The sequence below is a fragment of the Neomonachus schauinslandi genome, chromosome 1 (assembly GCF_002201575.2).
Source record: "Neomonachus schauinslandi chromosome 1, ASM220157v2, whole genome shotgun sequence".
NCBI classification, from domain to species: domain Eukaryota; kingdom Metazoa; phylum Chordata; class Mammalia; order Carnivora; family Phocidae; genus Neomonachus; species Neomonachus schauinslandi.
In genome coordinates, this window is record NC_058403.1 from 141,185,132 (window position 1) to 141,204,329 (window position 19,198).

General features: G+C 38.6%; 1 protein-coding gene across 6 annotated transcripts in view; it reads left to right on the forward strand.

The window, feature by feature from the left end:
• Positions 1 to 11,070: 11,070 nt before the first annotated feature.
• RBMS3 (RNA binding motif single stranded interacting protein 3) overlaps positions 11,071 to 19,198 on the forward strand; it is a 725,792-nt gene continuing 717,664 nt past the window's right edge. For 4 of the 6 annotated variants that reach the window (XM_021678925.1, XM_021678924.1, XM_021678926.1 and 1 more), the window contains exon 1: positions 11,071 to 11,324. In XM_021678925.1, the coding sequence (XP_021534600.1) occupies positions 11,250 to 11,324 (75 nt within the window). In that variant the 5' untranslated portion in view covers positions 11,071 to 11,249. The remainder of the gene's footprint in view (positions 11,325 to 19,198) is intronic. The other 2 variants (XM_044920608.1, XM_021678928.1) reach the window with 1 other exon arrangement.

Genomic DNA, 19,198 nt, shown 5'->3' on the forward strand with positions numbered 1-19,198 from the left:
GGTCTTATTCAGCATTATTATTATTATTTTTTTTTTTTCCTTTGTGGAAGTGGTTCACTTTTAACTCTGCTTGCTTGCCAAGAACCTGAACCTTGCCTTGGGGAACCTGACAGTAGGGCCACTGCTGGAGGGGGGAAGGCAGGGTTAACTGACAAATTGAGCACAGCTGTCCATTGTGGAGGGAGGGAGGAAGCTACAGACAGGCCATGTACACACTGAGTTACTTGCAGCCTCTCTGCTCCCCCCGCATACACACATGTACCTGTCATTGTGGCAGTTAAGGTAGGAGATCAGGAGTCCAAAAGTCCAGGGACTTCACACTGGTGTCTCCCGTCCTGCCATGCCAGACCTTCCTGGAAGGTCTCCTGAGATGAGCTCAGTGTGGCCAATGGCCCATCCTAGTCATAAGTGACCATTTTTCTTAACTCTGAACAGGTGTAAGCATTTGCTTGTACTTGCTAGATTCTGACCTGAGCTTTACCATTTTTTTTATTAATTGACAGAACCGATTTCTTATGTTTTTTTTCTTTCTTGATAATTTGTGAGTAACAAAGTTTATCGCTCACAGAGGAAAACAGAGAAGTTATTAGTTAATGTTATCCAGAGCTCTGCAAATGTTAAAACTTGACATTATTATTTAGAGGTGTAGCTTGTATTAATTACCTCTTAGTTTTACTAGCCCTATATAACAGGCTACCTTCTGCACATTTTATGTGAAAGCTGGTTTTCTGAAAGGGTGAAAGTTGTTGAAGCAGGGAATGAAATAGGTGCTAAGTTTTATTTCCTGCTAAATAATTCTCCTCAAGGTAGGTAAACTTTCAGTAGTTAAATTGCTAAAAATGAAGATTCTACACTACAAGAACAAATCTCCAAGAGACAATTATTTGTCTGTGTTCTTAGCATTTATGAGTCTCAGTAAACAGTACATTTATGTTCCCCCCATTACCTTCGGTCATAAACTTCCTTAAAGAAACACGAATAATTATGTTTCCTGACTGCATAATGAGCATAAACATTCAGAATACTGAAAGCCTCTCGGTGGGATGGATGGTGCATCTAGACTTCCAGGGATGGAACTGTTTTCGAGGCACGGGCAAAAATGTCAAGCTAAGCGTATGGCCGTGATTTAGTGCTGTTCACAGAGATGTCATCTCTAGAAGGCAAATCATAATTTGTGGGGCTATTTTTGGAGTCGGGGCCTCCCAGCCTGCAGCTGCTGGGAATCGCTGGGAGTCACACAAAGCCCCTGGCTCATGTGTGTCAAGCTTGTGCTCTTGGCCTGAGCCTCGCTATCCACCCCAGGGGCCAGCCATTGTATCCCTGTGGCCAAAAAGACGCGGTCTCATCTTAGTTCAACCAGTGCATCCCAGCCTCATGGAATATTGAAGTCAGGAAGGGACCTTAGATGACCTCATTACAACCTGCATGTTAACACGTGAGGCTCTGGCTGGGGAATCCATCTGGCCAGCGTCAATCTCCAACCAGCAAGTTTCACGTCTCCTGGCTTTGGGTTTTGTACTCGTCAGTATTGTCCTTTGGGTCAAGAAGGGGACATAGGTTAGAGGGTAAGAAATAGATGAAGAAAAGAGAGTGAATTAGGAAGGCAAGAAAAGTAAATTTGAGGGAATTACATTTTTCCTTTGTAGTTCATGTGAGTTTCATTATTCCTGTATCGCAATCAGAAAACACATCAGTGACACTTTTCCACCACCAGAAATGTGCAAATGGAAATGAAAGGAAATAAGACAATTGTATATTTTCTAGATCAGCACTTTTCAAACTATCTGTCATGAAAGACAGGTTTTTGTTTATTTCTAATTGACCTTAGCTGGTATTTCTGTAATGTACAATAGCAACTACTGGAAAGATGAAGTGCAGACTTTCAAAATACAAGTCCAAACTTTTATTTCTTGGAGACAAGAGACATAAAATTCTTCTGACAAATTACTATAAAGTTGCTAGGCACTTATTCTCGATCCCTGTACACACTGGTCATGGACACAGGAGAACTGCCTTGGTCTCCTTTTCTCTTGTATTTTGCGCATTTGTCTGGTTCTCTTAAGGTGGAACTTTCTGATACCAGGGATGGGATCTGGGCACCTGTCATTCTTGACAGGTACTTTATTGTGCTGAATAACAACTTAAGAAAAAAAGTTTAAATGTTTCCTCATGTAAAAAGAAAAAAACAAGTTTACCATTATAACAAAACCAGAGATTCTGGAACACTGTATGGATTCATTTCAGGGACACACTGTGGTACAACTAACTCTCTTAAGAAGAAACTTAATATGAGGACATTTTTGGTTTACCTGGTTTGAGTGTAAAGAGGAATGGAAATATTAAGCATTGCCAGTTGTCATTAAATTTGAACTTTCTACCAATTCTTGTATCCTCTGAAAGGCCTCTAAACCTTCTCAGTGCATCAATTAGGATTAAGTTTGCTAGCTTTAGGAAATAAAAAATACATAACACCTAGGTAAACTTAAATCTCAGACAAGCATCGAGTACTTTTTATAAGTATGGCCCAAATATTTCATGGGATATGCCATGTGCAATATTTGGGACATAACTTGTATTAAAAATATATTCATCATTTGTCTGAAATTCAAGTTTAACTGGGTATCTTGTATTTGATCCAGTGATTCTTCTTTTTTATTTTTTATTTTTAAAAATTTTTAATTGAACTGTAGTTGACATACAATATTATATTAGTTTCAGGTGTACAGCATAATGATTCTAATTAGGAGTAGCCTTTTGGCCTGGGTTTCTGCAGATGTTTCTAGAGAGAAGAATCAGCCCAGCCAATCAAATCTGGCCATATTGACCCAACTTGCTTAGCTGTTGGCAGCTGGAGGCTGAATGGTCAATACAAAGTAATGATATTCCTTTTAGAAAAATGTGTTTCTCATGTGACAAAGCAGCTACTCATCTCTCCCTACATTTAGGTGGTGTTTTCCACCTAAAAGTAGGTTCATTGTTGGCATAAGTCATGGCAGAAGATGTGCTTGAAAGAAGGCCACAAGAGTCTGCCAGCTACATCAGGACAAAGTTGGCTCAATGGGCTGCAAATAGTGGAATTCTTTGCATGGACATATACAGGGAGGCATAGTGACAGACCCCCCCCCCAAAAAAAAAATCCCTGTTCCTATAGCATATTATAAGCAAACTGACATTTACATATAAACTCATGAGTAACTTAGAAATGCAAAAGCAGAATTAGTGGATGTTAAAAAAATTAGTGTTTTGGATACTCATGTAGGTTTACTGTAATGCTTTTGAAGATATGTCCTTCGCTATGGGTAGCTGTTTTTCTTTCATTAAATGAAGATATTTGGTTTTATGCCTTAAATCAGAGTTTTGACATTTTTTGGATATAGAATCTATGCTCCTAGACTTTTTTTTTTTTAAGATTTTATTTATTTATTTGAGAGAGAGAGCACAAGTGGGGTGAGGGTCAGAGGGAGAAGCAGACTCCCTGCTGAGCAGGGAGCCCAATGTGGGACTTGATCCCGGGACTCCAGGATCATGACCTGAGCCGAAGGCAGATGCTTAACGACTGAGCCACCCAGGCACCCTATGCTCCTAGACTTTAAAGAAAGATGAACTTTTCTTAAAGTGGTATCTGTTTCAGGTAAGAAGGAAATGGCTATTTAAAATACACACGTAATTTATTTTGATGTCATATCTGGGTGTTTAAAAATGTTCTGTCAGCTAAAAACGAAAAAACACACTTAGGAATATACTTATCTAAAAATTCTTTCAAAAATAATGTTTATTTTAAATAATGAAATATATACTCATTTTAAGACAAATTGGAAAAATGCCGAAATTTTTGGGGGGAAAAGAAGAAGAAAGTAAAGTCACGAATAGCACTACCATGGAGGAAATGTTTCCACTGTTGTTACTTTGATGTGGTTCTTCTATTCTCTTGTCTATGTGTTTTTATTTCATAGTTGAAAACCTACTGTGTATACAGGTTGTATTCTGATTTTTCCATTAGCTATTTGATTTATGCATTTCCTATATAATGTTCCCTAAGTATCATTTTCATGGTTGAATCATACTCTATACTGCGATTTATTTAACCAAACTAGAGTTGGACACTCAGGGTTCTCCAATTACTTATTCCTAAACGTCTAGTGATGATCTGTTTTAGATTCCTAGAACCAAAATTACTGGGTGACAAGGATGAAGATTTTTAAGGCTATACATTTTGTTAAGCTCTATTAAAAAACATTATAGACATTTATTAGGAATTTATAAGAGTGCCCATATGACTGAACTTAACTGCTGCCATTCCTTTCATTTTATTAACCTGTTGTATTTGTCAGCGTTCTCCAGAGAAACATAACCTGTAAGATGTGTTTATATGCAGAGAAAGTCTTAAGGAGTTGGCTTACGTGACTGTGGGGGCTGGCGGATCCCAAAACTTCAGGGCAGGTTGTCAAGGCTGGAGACCCAGGAAGAGTTGATGTTGAGTCTAGAGTCCAAAGGCAGTCTGGAGACAGAATTTCTTTCTTCTTAAAGGATCTCAGTCTTCATTCTTAAAGCCTTTGCCTTTTTGGATGAGGTTCACCCCCATTATGGAGAATAATGTGCTTTACTAGGAGTCTACTGATTTAAATGTTAACCACATCAAAAAATACCTCACAGCAACATCTAGACTGGTGTTTGACCAAAAGACTGGGCACTATAGCCTAGCCAAGTTGACACATACAATTAACCATCATGTCTGTGGTCCAAATAGAGTTTATGCTATTTGATAGAAGGCCATGTTCTTTTTTTCCGCTTTTCTCTCTGTTCAGTACCATCTGTTTCTATGAAGACACATTGACTTATTTAGGACTTTTATGTATACTGTGAGTTTTCTGTTGTAAACACAAAGATTATCTTAATCCAATTTTGGAACAAAACATTTAAGATGTCCATCAAATGATGCTGAGAAAAAAATCTGGGTTTGGGCTTTATGCAGACATGAATTAGAAACATTCCTCTACCATGTTATAACAGGATGAACTGGATAGGATAGCTAAACCCTTTCCTTCTTAATTTTCTCAACTGTAAAGTATGGAGAATCATACCTACTTTCCAGGAATTTATACGTTTTAACTGAGGAAACCTTTATGAACTTCTAGTACAGTGTCTAGTGTATAGTAGGCCATCCATACTTTAGTTCCTTTTCTCCTTGAGCTTCTTTTTCTCTTAAGTATCTTTCTTAACTTAGTACCCCCTCCTTATAGTCAGTACAGAAAAGCCTTCCCCTCCTCTGAACATTTAGTGGTTACACTTATAGCAGTTCTCCTCCTGGAATAATGTACATTTTGAGTACATGCCTCATTTCCCTTCTACTTCATGAAGTATTGCATTTTAACCACTGATAGATAAAAAAAAATAATTTTAGACGAACATTTTACTCCTTTATCTAACAAACATTTATTAAATGTGTATTAAATCCCAAGGACTGGGTGCTGAGGATATAACAGTGGAGATGACAGATAAATTCCTTGTCCTCCTGAGCTTAGATATTAGTGGGGACGATGCTCAAAGAAGGAAATCAACAAGTATAAAATCAAACTATAAGTACTGTCTTATTAGTCAGGGCAGGCTAAGTGATGCTGTGGTAAGTCACCAAATCTCATTAGCATAATTACAACAAAGGTTTATTTCTTACTCATGACAAGTCAATGGCCGGTCCCGGTGACTATTTGTTCTAAGCCTTTCAAGATGCTGCCTCCATATAAGCACATGCTTCCATCAGGGAAGAGTGGGCTGGTGAATCAAATAGCAACAGTTAAAAGCTTGTACATATGTCACTTCTGCTTTATATTTTATTGGCCATAGCAAGTCACATGGTCATGCCTAATTTCAATGAAGTGGAGAAATGTGAGTCTTGGTAATCCTAGTGGTAAAGAAGAAATATATGTGACTACCACAGTATTAAGTACTATGAAAAATGTATGTAAAGAGGAAGAGGATAGTTAAGTATCTTTTAAAAAGATAATAAAAGCAAAATAAATATGGGTTTTCATGTATATCATTGCTTAGATTTATAATGAAGTATGTATTTCAAAAATTGGATCAACTTAAAATTATTTAATATCTGTTATTAAAATTTGGTATTCAGATAAGAGGAAAGGCATTTAGGTCATTTATGTATGACTGATGTTTGATAGATACTGAGATGCTAAGTCTACTTGAGGACAAGGGTGATAATTTTTATATTGGTATTCTTGGTTATTTAGGCACATAGTAAATGCTCAGGAAAACTTTGTTGAAATTAATAATGTTCATTGTTTTAAATTATTCTTGCTCCTCTATTTGATTGACTGTCTTGAGATATAGTCCATTATAATTTTGCTCTGAAGCTTGAAATTTTCTTCCAAGGCCATTTTTTATTGTCTTTATCTACATTAAAATTTTACATTTAATTATAGTTCAAATTTGGACCATCACTAGTAGTCTCTTTCTCCTAGTTTGTCTCAGGTATGTTCCTAAGCCCTGGATAAGTATCCAGTAGGAGAAAAGACATTTGTAACACTACTTTACTATCAGAGTTTGTGATCTACCATCTTGTCTTTTTTTTTTAACTAACTTTTATCTTTAATAACCCTTTGGCAACTGCTATGTTGGAAAGGGATTTCCCAAATTTGAATGAAGAGGGCAACAAATACCAAATTGTGGTTTTATTTGTTTGTTTTAATTTATTCAAGGTCATGAATGTCTTGAAAATAGAATAGTATACTTGCTTTCAAAGATAGCACAATTCTTCTTCTTATTATTATTTGGCTTTTCTCTCTACTGTTCTTTTCTTTTGCTATTGACTATGCCTTTGTCATTTAAAAGATAAATCACCCAAAGAGAGGACCCAGTTATTCTTTGAGTGGATAGGTCAAGAGCAAACCAGAAGAGAATCTCCATCTCTACCGTGTTTCAGTACCATTACTTCTCTATCTCTGGATGGAATGTCTGAGATGTTGTCTCTACCCTAGTAAGCAAGGACTTGTCTTAAATGAGTGCCTCTCCTGTCTCTGCTGTGAATCACGTGAATCTGTAAGAGCCCATGCTCTTCGATGCAGTTTGCTGCTCTTGGATTTGTACAAAATTTGTTTGTTAGTTGGCAAATGGGACACAGCTGGCTTCTGATTTAGAGAGTGCCTTAAATTAGTTACCTCCTACCTTAACTTGATCATTTAAATGGAAAGTGCTACTTCTCCAACAGAGCAGACATGATATAAGAACCATTTCTGACATGAGTATCTTGCCTCCACAATTGTGATCGCTACTGGTATCTCTGAAGGAAAAAAAAAAAATAAGAAAACACAGGTTTTACAGTTCTCACAAGTGGTAAACTGTCTTTGCATTATTTAAGAAAAGCTTTAAATGTTCAGTGAAAGTGCTTAGGCTAATGACAGTTGATGCCAAGAAGATAGCAATAATCCAATGAAACAGAATAACATTTTCGAAAGTGGCAATTTGTGTAGAAATTGCAGAAAGCATCAACACATGCTGGGACTTTACATATAAGTGAGCTATAGCTTGGGTTGAGGAGTTATTTATTTGGTCTTTCATTTGTAAATAAGACACTGTTCCTTTCCTTCCAAGGAGTAGCTAGGCCAGTTGTTAATAAAAGAATACTGGTATCCTTTGTTCATAGTGGCAAAATTGCCAGCAGCAACCGAGGATCCTGATCTTTTAAGTCTTGCTTTTCGGAGGAACCTCAGTAAGTCATTTTGGAGGACAGCATTCTATAGTTGAAGATGACTAGATCTGCAGTCAGAATACTTGGATAGAGTCCTGGCTGTACTATTAACTGTCATTAATTTAGCTTTCCTCACCAGGTTCCCGCTAAGGCTTATATGATCTGGCCCAGGGTACCTCTCCAGTCTCGTTTGATAGTCTTAACTCCTCTTTGCTCCATTTCAGCCCCTGTGCCATTTCTTGTACATGTCAAAGACATGTTCTTGCTGCCAGGCCTTCTTTACTTACTGTTCTCTCTGTCTGGGATGATCTCCCCCCAGATACGAGCTGACATTTATTGAGCAGATCCAGTATATTCCAAGGCGTTATAAATGCTTTGCATGTTAGTCTTGGTGAATTCTCATGGTAACGGTATGAAGTGTGTAGTGACATTGGACGGATGAGGAAAGGAGGCAGAGTGATCTGGCAGAGGCAGAATTGGAACGAAGGCAGTTTGGGTGGGAGCCAAGACTCTCACAAGAAGTGCTCTCATAATACCCAACACCCAGGGTGTGGTTCCCAGCCTTTCTTTAACCCCCCAGCTCTTTCTTGGTGAGCATTTCCTGACTATCCTATTGAAAGTGGAATCCCTGTGACTCTGTTTCTCTTTACTTAGCTTTATATTTCTGAACAGTACTACATATTACCTGATTTATATGGCCTGTTCACTTGCCTATCTCCTTCACTAGAATACATATTCTATGAAGGATGGACATTGTACTGATCTGTTATCACTCTAGCCCCTGCATCCGGAAATGTACTAAAACATAGTGAGAGAAGGATATGAGTTGGGTTGGAATTCTTATCGTTTGTAAGATACCTTATTCTTCAAAATTTGCAGAGCACCCATTTTGTGCCAGATTCCATGACAGTTTTGGAAATATGAAGGTGAATGAGAATGATGGGACCTCCTACTTTCCTGCTTTTCCTGATGCTTTTAGGGCATCATAGAAGAAGCGAAAATGCTATTAATAGGCAGTTGCCCAGGATAAGCAATCTATTAGGGCAAATGTAAGGTGCAGCAGGGAAGCGAGGGTTCAGGGAAAGCTCCTCCGAGCGAGGGTTGATATCCATACTGAGAGCTGAAGGATGGGCTGAATGGGGAGGCAAGACCACTCTGGGGCAGAGCAGATGACAGAAGGCCCTGAGAGAGCGTATTCCAGTTCAAAAGCATTTCACTGTGACTCAGGTAATAGACTGTGAGGGGTGGAGTTTACTGTCTGAGTCTGGAGGACGAAGTTGAGTTTTCCAGTGTCTTGAAAACTATTCTAAGGAGTCAGGACTTTATTGTCTGAGCAATGAGATGTCACTGAATGATTTTTTAAACAATATAGTTTTGATTTAGTATCTGATTCAGTTTACCACCTCCAGCCAGATAAGTTGGCAGCATTTCCACTTTCTGGATGGGGCAAGTGAGGCCCAGAAAAACACATTTCAATGTTGGTGGAGTTGATTTTTCTTAAGGACAGTGATATCAGGGTTTCTAACTCATACCTTCCCACCCTCTCTCCTTCCTTCTTTCTGGTTGTTGTTCTTATCAAAAGTCAAGCATAAAACTATTTACCCACCATCGTTATCTTTCTCCAAGGAACATCCATGCACTCACACATCCAATAATCAGACCCCTAGGAGAAGCCAGTGACTTCAGGGGTGGGCAGGGCTAGAATGTGGATGGACACCATATTGTACACTGGGCTGGAATTCTCTGTTCTTCTTCCCTAGGAAGCTGGATTTGTACCAGGAACCTCTTATCTGAAAAGGCAACTCTGGGCTGTGGAGAACAGAGCTGGTTTGACAAAGTGGAGAGGAGCTCAGTATTGGTCTGCCCACGCTTTGGGCATGCGTGAGCACTCACAGCAAAACACGGCTGGCATGTCTAATTTTAGCCTTGACTGCCTTGAAAAGGGACCCTTAAAGGAAATATATTTTCTCTGAAACAGTTTGTACCATAACGTAATAGCTTATAGACATGTCAGAATATTACTTATTATTGGTGGCGAAAAACTCTGCCAAGTAATTATGATTTTTTTTGTGATGATATCAATAAAGTGATTAAAGCATCCATGAATCAAAACAATCATAAAGAGGTAGGCAGCGAGAGAACCCCTGATTTTATTTATAAAGACACCCGTAAAACTAATGGGATTCCTCCTTTGCTGTTTACAAAATGGATATAAGGATAAGAATGATCATTTCTGCTATGGGAAGTTGGTCATTGTGATCTGATGATGCATGGCTTGCTTGCCAATAGTAGTCCTGGAGTAGACTCTCGAATTTCTTCAATACTTAGCATCCTCCGTGTCTTCCGAGACGTATAAGATTAGTTTCTGAACCAGGTCTTGGATTCATCTGGCTTTCGTATTTTAACAGGTTTTGAAAGCATCCGGGACACACTTTTTCCATTTTAACCAGCAAGGGTTGTCCCTCTGCTTTTATTTTTGTCTCTCTCTTCCTTCCTCCCTTCATCCTCCCTTCCCTCCCGTGGTCTTCTGTGTTTTGTTTAGCAGTGTGGCTTACCTTGTAACTTGGCAAGAAAAAAAAAGAGGGCAGCTCTTGTGGTGGGGTAGATGGAGGGAAGGATAAGAAATAATCCACCACCCGCATTTGAGTTGCCCGGGTTCAGTTCCAGCGGCAGCAGCTTTGCTGCAAAAATTGCTTTGCTATTCGAGATAGCCAGCAGAGGGAATCGGAACTTTGCTTGCAGCAGGGGTTGAAGCAGGCTTTTTTTTTTTTTTCTTGGAGGAAATACTGCAGCCTTCTGGACTGCGTACGCTGCTCCCTGGAGAGGCTCTCTCGGTTCCACCCACCGGCTGGAAGGAGGGGAAGTGAATGAAAGGACAGGACAAGCCCCGAACACCATGTCACTCTGGGAGGGAGACAGCAGCAACTAAGCTGTGCAAGGTTTTTTTTTTTTTCTTTCTTTTTCTTTTTCCCTTTCTTTTTCTTTCTTTTTTTTTTTCCTGTTTCTTCTTCCTTTCTCTTTCTTTCTTCTTCTTTTTTTTTTTTTTTCTTTTTCTTTAAGGTGGGGAAAGAGACAAACAGGAGACAGGAAGCTGATCTGCAAGGATTCGGAGTTGTGCTAAAAGGACTTTTGATTTTTTTTTTTTTTTTTTCCTCTCTCTCTCTTTACAAACGCTGGCAATTGACATCACTCCAGACAGCCTGGTAGAGAACAAACTGCCTCATCCCAAGTGGACCCTAGCAGCTGGGGGAAGAAAAGCACGATCTGGGAGGCTGTGTTGTTGTTGTTGTTGTTTTTTCCTACCGATACCCCTCCTTTTTTTCTTTTTTCTTTCTTTTTCTTTTCTTTCTTTCTTTTTTTTTTTTTTTTTGGGTGTGTTTCTTTTTTAAATTCTTGCCGTGTTGGAACTAGCGAGTGGTGGAAGACGAGGGATCTCTGAAGCCTCATCAGTCATCGGACTGTCAGGAATAGTGGCTTAAGAGGAAGCTCGGCCTGGGGCACTATACCCTGTCATCCAGTTCCCTGCCTCGGAGATAAAGACTCCAGCTACATGGGCAAACGCCTGGATCAGCCACAAATGTACCCCCAGTACACTTACTACTATCCTCACTATCTCCAAACCAAGGTATGGCTCGACCCACAGTCTGGCAAGCAATGTGGTATCCTTCTGCACTCGGGATGGGAAACAGACAGGCATGTGGATTACTATTTACCTCCCCTTCCCCATCACCTCTTCCTGGTTCTTTGAAATTAGTAACATGCCAATGGAGTTAATGAGGCAGAGGAGACTCTAAGAAGAAAGCAAGCCCTGGGATGGTGGTTTTCTCTTTTCGGAGAGATAATAGTTTCGCTCGTGTCCCTTTGTTGTTATTTGGCAACATAAAAACGTTCCTGATATCTGTACTAAAGTGCTTTGCGGATGGACAGGGTTGTTAGAAAGGAGATCGTAACAGTGATGATCAGGCACAAGAATACAATTTCAGGGGCTTTTCTGGTGAGCTGTTCTTTGTTTGCGGCTCTACAAGGTTTTTTCCCACTGGATAGGACACACCAGGGTGGGGGCAACTCAAACTTTTAATCACTGAGTATAGGATGAAAGAAGGGTGTGGGAAGGTATAGTCCAGCTAACTAAAGTCCCTAAGAGTTTGTTTGGGTGTGTTTTTGTTTTTGTTTTTTTTTGTTTTTATTTGCCTTACATATTTGATTTTATATTGAGGACGATCGAGACGCTAGAGACTGAATTTTAGAGCTTTTACAGTGATGTTCTTTACTTTTAGAAGCTCTGTTTTTCTGTGCTGGCTGCCATCCGGAGGCCTGGGTCTTGAAACAGGATGAAATGTAACTGATGATAATTGGACATGAATTGGTTAAATACTTGAGTCTTTCTGTGTGTGCTCAAATGATCACTACGGGGCCAGTGGCAAGCCCACGTAACTAAGCAGTGGGCAGTGCCAACCGTGAACTTTATCCTGCAGTTCAGACATGAAAGACTCTCAGGTGTGAAATCACTGCTCCAATTTGTCCATTACATTGGACTTGATTCAGGGGGGGGGGGGGGGGGGGATGTTGGTAGAGTTACCACTTTGAATGCATGGATTGTATTTCTCATGGATTGTATTTCTTTACAGATGATATTATTTTGTATCACATTAGCCAGACTCCACTGTCTTCTTAATAAATAAATATGCCCAGAGTGAACAAGGCGTGCCTGAGTGATCTGTGCCGTCACCAGGACTCGTTGATGTGATTAGTATTTGGTAATTCATGCTGTAGTTAGCTCTTACTTATTCTGTCTCATCAAACAATGCCTATTTGTAAACCAGACCAAGCAGCAGACTTTCAGAATTATATTTAAAATTGTTGCTTTTTTTCCTTTCTGTTTCAATCGTCTATGACTCGCCCTGCCCCTCCAAGGTCGACTCGCACGTTGCTTTTTGCCTTTGTGAGCATTTAGTTTGTGCGGCTGCTGCTTAAGTAGACCAGCCTTCCTGCTCCAGTGCCTTGAGTTTTAACTCTTTGGGGGATTGGGTCGAGAGTGCTGCCTGCCTTCGTCAAGGAAATGGCAAAGCAAGGACAAGTTAAAAAGAGGAAATTTATAGTCACTTCTCATCCCCCAAAGAAACAAAAACAAGCCCAAGGGTTCCATGAAAAATATCGGACATTCCATCCCTTTTACTCATTTGGCTAAATTTTTCCAAATGTTTCAAAATTCACGCTTTCTTTTTGGTTCTTGTTTTTTACTATGAAGTATATTCAGAGAGGAAACTTTAGATAAAAATGAATGGAATAATGGAATAATTGCTTTCCTGCTTGATATTTCTTTTAACTTATTACTAGCAGGAAATAATGTTGTGCACATTATATTAAGGACAGGATGCTGGATGAGCTACACTGATGGGAAGTGTGTGTGTGTGTGTGTGTGTGTGTGTGTGTGTGTATGAGAGAGAGAGAGGGAGAGAGAGATTGGGGTAAAGAGAGAAAGTGGAGTGGTGAGGGAAAAGAGGAGAGCCTGAAAAATATAGAGGGAATTTAAAAAAAAATCTGTTTTGGGGTCCTGTGTAGTTTAGTGTTGTGTAGACAGGCGGCATCTGGATCTTGTTACTTTCAAGCTAGTCAAAGCCATCAACTTCTGGAACATTTTTAAAGAAGCTAGATCCATTAGGTGACCTAAGCTGATATTCGGGTAATCAGATCAGGGTGGTAGGGAATATAAGATCAGCTACTTTGGCTATCATGGTAGTTCATATTGATTATTATGTTGTAAAATTTCGGACAGTGCTGTGACGTTGTCGAATACTGTTACAGTAGTTACGAAATGACAGACATTAATAACATTCCTGGAAGCTGAAGATGTGAAAATGTGCCCTGGTTTGAAACTTGGGCACACAGGGAATGGGAAGAAGAAGGGCCAATCATACTTTAAAATGTGGGGACTTTCTGACAGCATGAATACTCTGTAAGAAAGTTCTATCATGACCCAGGATAGCATGAAAACAACTAGGTTATTTCAGTATCATGTTTTTGTTCCTTTTATACTTATATCTTAAAATATAATCTATACTATTTTTTGAAGGAAATACATGCTGCTCATGTTTATTTGGTAAGGCTTGGTGGAATTCATAAAATTTACGGTCCTTCTAGCCTTGGCTTATAGTTATAGTCTATTTTTAAACTCATAGCTATTTAAAATGATGCTGATACATAAAGAATACTTATGGTTGATAAAAATAGAGTTCTGTGGTTGACAATAAAATATTCTGGGGACATCATAACTTAAGCTGTCCTACAAATTCAGGTGTTTTTAACTAATCAACAAAAAGCCATTTACTGACATTAGTTTGGGGTGAAAAATCTTTATGGAGTTTTTAAAGAACTGAAAGACTTATTATTGTATTCATTCAGAAAGTACAAAATACTGAACCTTCTCTTTCTACTTAAATATGTGTGTTAGATACAGCTGTTACTTTCTTATGATAAAACAAAATGAAAGTAGGATTTCTAAATAAATGGAAATGTTTCCATTTCCTCAAATGCAGTTAAAGTTTTAGAAAAACTTGGGACACTTCCCTGTCTTCTCTGCTCCTCTTATTACCCATTACATGAGAACTAATCCATTAATTTTGTTGCTTAAAAGGAAAAAGGAGTTAGAAATAAGTTATTTATACTTTTCTCCCTTTGAATCATTTTCCAAATGCTTACAATATTATAGTAGACAAGTGTACATGTAAGTAAAATGGAAACCCAGTGACTAACTGATAGCTATATTGTAGCAGTGTTGTTCTAGTATGCTCGCTCTCCAAGACCCTGCATTAAAAGTTGTCATTTGTCAGTTTTCTTTTGGGCATTTTTCCCCCCTATTAAAAGAAGCACTTTCAAAAAGAAACATTTGTGATTAGGCAGAAAAGAAGAAATCTTGGTGACATGTAATATTTATATAAGAGACATAGCTGGATTAAAAAACTCTTCATCAAAATGAATTTGCTATTTCAAGGCCACCCAGGATAATCAGCAAATTTTAGAGAATGGGGATCCAAAAAAATAGTTCATTAGCTTAATGATAATATCCATAATCATGTTTGATTGAGTTGTAACCTAATATTTCTCAGTAATTTTGTGATAGCCCATTCAAAGCAACCAACCTGTTGCTATTGCATTGTGAGACCCAGGGTGGATTTCGATCTGAATTTGAGGTACTTTGTGGGGAGGAGGTTCTTGAAAAAGCAACTTAGTCAAACTAGGAAAGCTGGAAAGAGTAAAACATGATCACAGCCCAGTGAACTGACATTTTGCTGCTGAAAAATAGGTATTTCTCTCATACATGATATTTGGAAAACTTTAGTCATCTTCCCAAAAGTTTAAAATTCATCCAAGCACACACAGCAAGCTTGTCCTTCCTTCCGTCTCCTTACCCTGACCAGGTCAAGATGTTTCTACCAATCCGGGGCACGGTTTCTACTCATGCTGCTTTCCCATCAGCCTCCTGCTTTCCCTTCTTTGGCCATCCGCTTCCCCTGAAGATCTTGCAGAAAGGGGTTTAGCCTGTGGGACCCAACAGGGTTTTTCTGGCTGGTGGGACTCAGATTGTATTCAGAGCCTGGTGGGAAGTTGGGGTCAGGTGTAGGGAGTTATTCATCAACTGCACACTGATTTCAAGCGGAGTTTCCAACCATCTGCAGCCTGGAAAACCGCCCATCTCCCAAAGTCTAGCTAGAGCCCAGTTGATTGTGCCATAGAAAGAGCAAACACTTGAAACACAAAGGACTAAGGAGAAGGCAGAGGAAGAGAGAGGCTCCTATGGGGCAAAGGATATTCTCCAAGATGTGAATGTACAGATCCTTCAAAAGCAAAACAGAACAACCCCTTAACATACTTCTTGCACATGAAAATGTAGAAAATCTTGCAGAGGGAGGGAATGAGTTTAGAATTTCCTTAGTACTTCCTGCCTCAGATTTGCATTGATAGCCAGAGTTGGTAACTTGCCAGTTTTAAAACAGCCTTGAAAACTCCCAAGTTCTGTTTTTCCTTTGAAAGGCTGAAACATACAAAACTGGTTTTCTAAAAATCTTCCAGCAACAGAACTTTTAGGTACAACTCCAACTATTTCTTTCGCTTCAGGGGGGTCATACGATAGCATGAAACCATGATCAATCTTGTTTGTCTCATTTTAGAATGTATGCAATTTTAATTGTCTTTAAATAAGAGAAATATCATAACAAGGGGACCACTCTCCCTTTCTAGTTGTCTTGTTTGCCTTCCTCCCCGCACTCTTTATTATCACTGGGACTGTCTTTTCTATAATACAGTCATTGATTTCGCAGCACTAAGTTTAGTGCCTACTTAAAAGGAGGAGATATGTAAAAAGTTCATGGTTTGTTTTTGTTTTTTTTCTCTCCAGAATCATTGCAAATCAAAGGAAACCTCAGGTAAATGTATTCTAACAGTATCTTTCTAATGCAGTTTCCTTTCGCTTTCTCTCAATTTGGAAAAAGAACAATAGAATTACAACTCGAAATTATTTCTATGAAGTCATTAAATCTATTAGAGGGCTGGAGGTAGGGGTGATTTGTAGGGAGGGAGAGGCAAAAGAAGACAAGGAGGCTGTAAGTTCATCTCAGGTCTTCCTGGCTCCAGGAATTCTGGAAGGCTTCATTTTTGCACTAATATGATTTTACACAATCCTTTTTGACATTATCAGTCTTTTTGGCAGAGAGAGGACTCAGTCACAATTATGCCCAGGCCAAATTCTAAGAAAACCAGTCTTTTCCTTTAAAAGAAAATCTTTTTAGTGTCGGACTTCTTATTCAGAGTAAATGGTTGATGTTTATCCAAAATTGGCTTCGAGTACTGCATTAAAATTGTGTTTTGTAACAGTCTCATAAGCCACAGCTGTATGTGATTAAATAGTGTAATATCAAAAGCATGTGAGAATAGACTTTTTTATACGATAGCTGTTACACAGCAAGAGAGCAGATGAAGCTGGAGGGAGAACGAGGGCAACAGGGTATTTATGTGTTGTAATACTTGCGTTGAGGATACACGTTGCTATTTTTTGCAGTAGTGGGAAAAATGCTGAACTCTCTTGGACGTGATTGAAAAATATGCTTTCTGAAAATGGAGACGGACATTTAAGACCAATTTTTATTTTAAATATAGAGTGCCATTTAATCAGAAAACACACATTTGCAGAAGGGTCCGAAACCAATGCAAATGGAAAGATCATCATGACTCCCATGTGGCACACATTCAAATAACAAAAGTGAATTTTTCATTTCTGCTTTGAAATCATAACTTTTTTCTCCTTTTTTTCTACTTTGATCTGTGGAACTCTTGTAAGAAAATCTTCAGGCCATTTATCCCTCAAGAAGAGTCATAGGTAATGATGATCAGTAACTTAGGGAGAACAAAATAGGTGGTAGTATGATTATTTTTTAAGATATTTGAAAATATGATACTTGGTTTTGTATGCATATTATTCCTTGGTGGCCAGTGTTAAAAAGTACATACTTGTACAAAGAGACACAGCTTGTGGGTCTATCTCTTTAGCAAGATGTCATAGTAAAGGGATTTCTCTTTTTTATGGGATGATTAAACTATAAGTTTTCGAAAAAAAATGATACCTATAATCTCAAGTTTTCTTGAGATTATGAATCTATAGGATACTAATACTAATAAGAGATTTATTAGGAAGTCATTGTTTTCAGGGCCTTGAAAAAGCCTAGAGAGGTGGCCATCGGTTTTCAGATTTCAGACACTGAAAAGCAATTTGGAAAAGGGGGAAAAAAAAATAGAGGGGTTCCCAGAGGTAAGTTGGATTTGGTTTTGTTTTGTTTTTCATGTTCATATAGGCAGCAAATTTGTTCAAATTTAATTTTTTTTCATGTAGATTTATTGGTCAGGAAATATATACCATGTGGAATCAGATACCTGGATAAAGTTTGTAATTCAGAACATTGACATCTAATAGGTAACAAAGACTATGGATAGTAAGTCCTGAGACATGGATTCTGGTTTTGTTTTGTTTTGTTTTGAGGGAGGGAATTCTCTGATTTGTGTGTCAATGGATTGGTTTCTAGGTCAGGTTCTCTAAGATCTCTTCCAGGCTTAGCATTTGTGACTCCTACTTTGAGATAAATGAGCCTGCTTTGATGTATTCGTGGGACTGGGAGATGACCTTGGTTTTGTGCCATCGGTGAGTTTTTGTTCAGGTCCCCATCGCTTTCTCCAGAGCAGATCAAATGCTGCTTTGCCGACTCTGGTGATTTGATGAATTTAGCTGTCTGCTTCCTTTGCCACATCTAAACCCTGTGCACCAAGTGAAACACATCCATCACCCGGGAATGGGTGGAGAGCAGTTCCCAGGGGTGGGACAGAATGACAGGCATCATTTAATCATGGTCATTGCCAGCTTTGTTGTTGTGGTTAAAGTTTTCTCCTTTGGGTAAAATTAGAACTTATCTAAAGACTTGATGGTGACAGTGTGATACTTTACTTTTCCTCATTTAACTTCCTCTCTGCAGGTGGTATAAGAACTGAATTGTTAGGCGCATGTTTGGCCTAACCAGTTGGGGTGATGAAGGCAGAAGGATTGCCTCATTAAGGCCCTGACAACACTAGTTTGGTGAATGAAACTAGGAGCTAGTGTCAATATGGGAATGATAATCGATAGATGAAATACTATTTTGACTGGAGTTTGCAAATCCTTCATATCCCTGAATTTCTGATTAGTAGCCTTTAAAACATGGGAAAGGAATACTATAGTAACTATAGTATATGGACTAATACGAGGAAGAGAATAACTTCTTCAGGACACATAAGGAAGACCATTATCTTTCTCTCTTTTTCTTGCTAGATACCCTTCGTATTCCCCCAAAAGCTCCTGTTAGCTGAATTAATGAAAGTATGTGGAACCTTGAATTTTGTTTTTATGAATGATAGCCAGATAGAAAAAATAGACTTGACTATATACATAGTCAAGGCAGTCCTGATAGTGTCCTGTCCTATTGTGTGGAAAGTAAGAGACAATGGAAGAAAAATAAATCTTACTATATTCTAAATATTGGTAGTAATTGTTTTAGGTACTGATATTTAATTTGTTTCAGAATTAGCTTTCCTATCATTATATTATAGGCTTAAGAAATTGGTATACATCACACTCCATATGCTAGAATCTTTGGTTATTTCATCCTTAGCTGATAGTTTTCAAGCTGAATATGGATCATGCATAGAATTTCAGGAGGATTTTTGAGAAGTCTTCCTATTTTTATCTCGTGTACTGCTGTCTATCTTAGTCATATTGCTGATTGATGACGATTTAATGAAAATGAAAATGGAAAACAGAATGCTAACTATCTGGGTTTCTGAAACTGGTTAAGATACCTTAAAAGCTTTCCTTACACATGTGAGTCATATTTGAAGCTATTATCGATGTCTGTAAACTCTCATGTTGCCCCTTTTAAAACTTATCACTCACACAAATTGGACGGTGGCACCCTGACTATA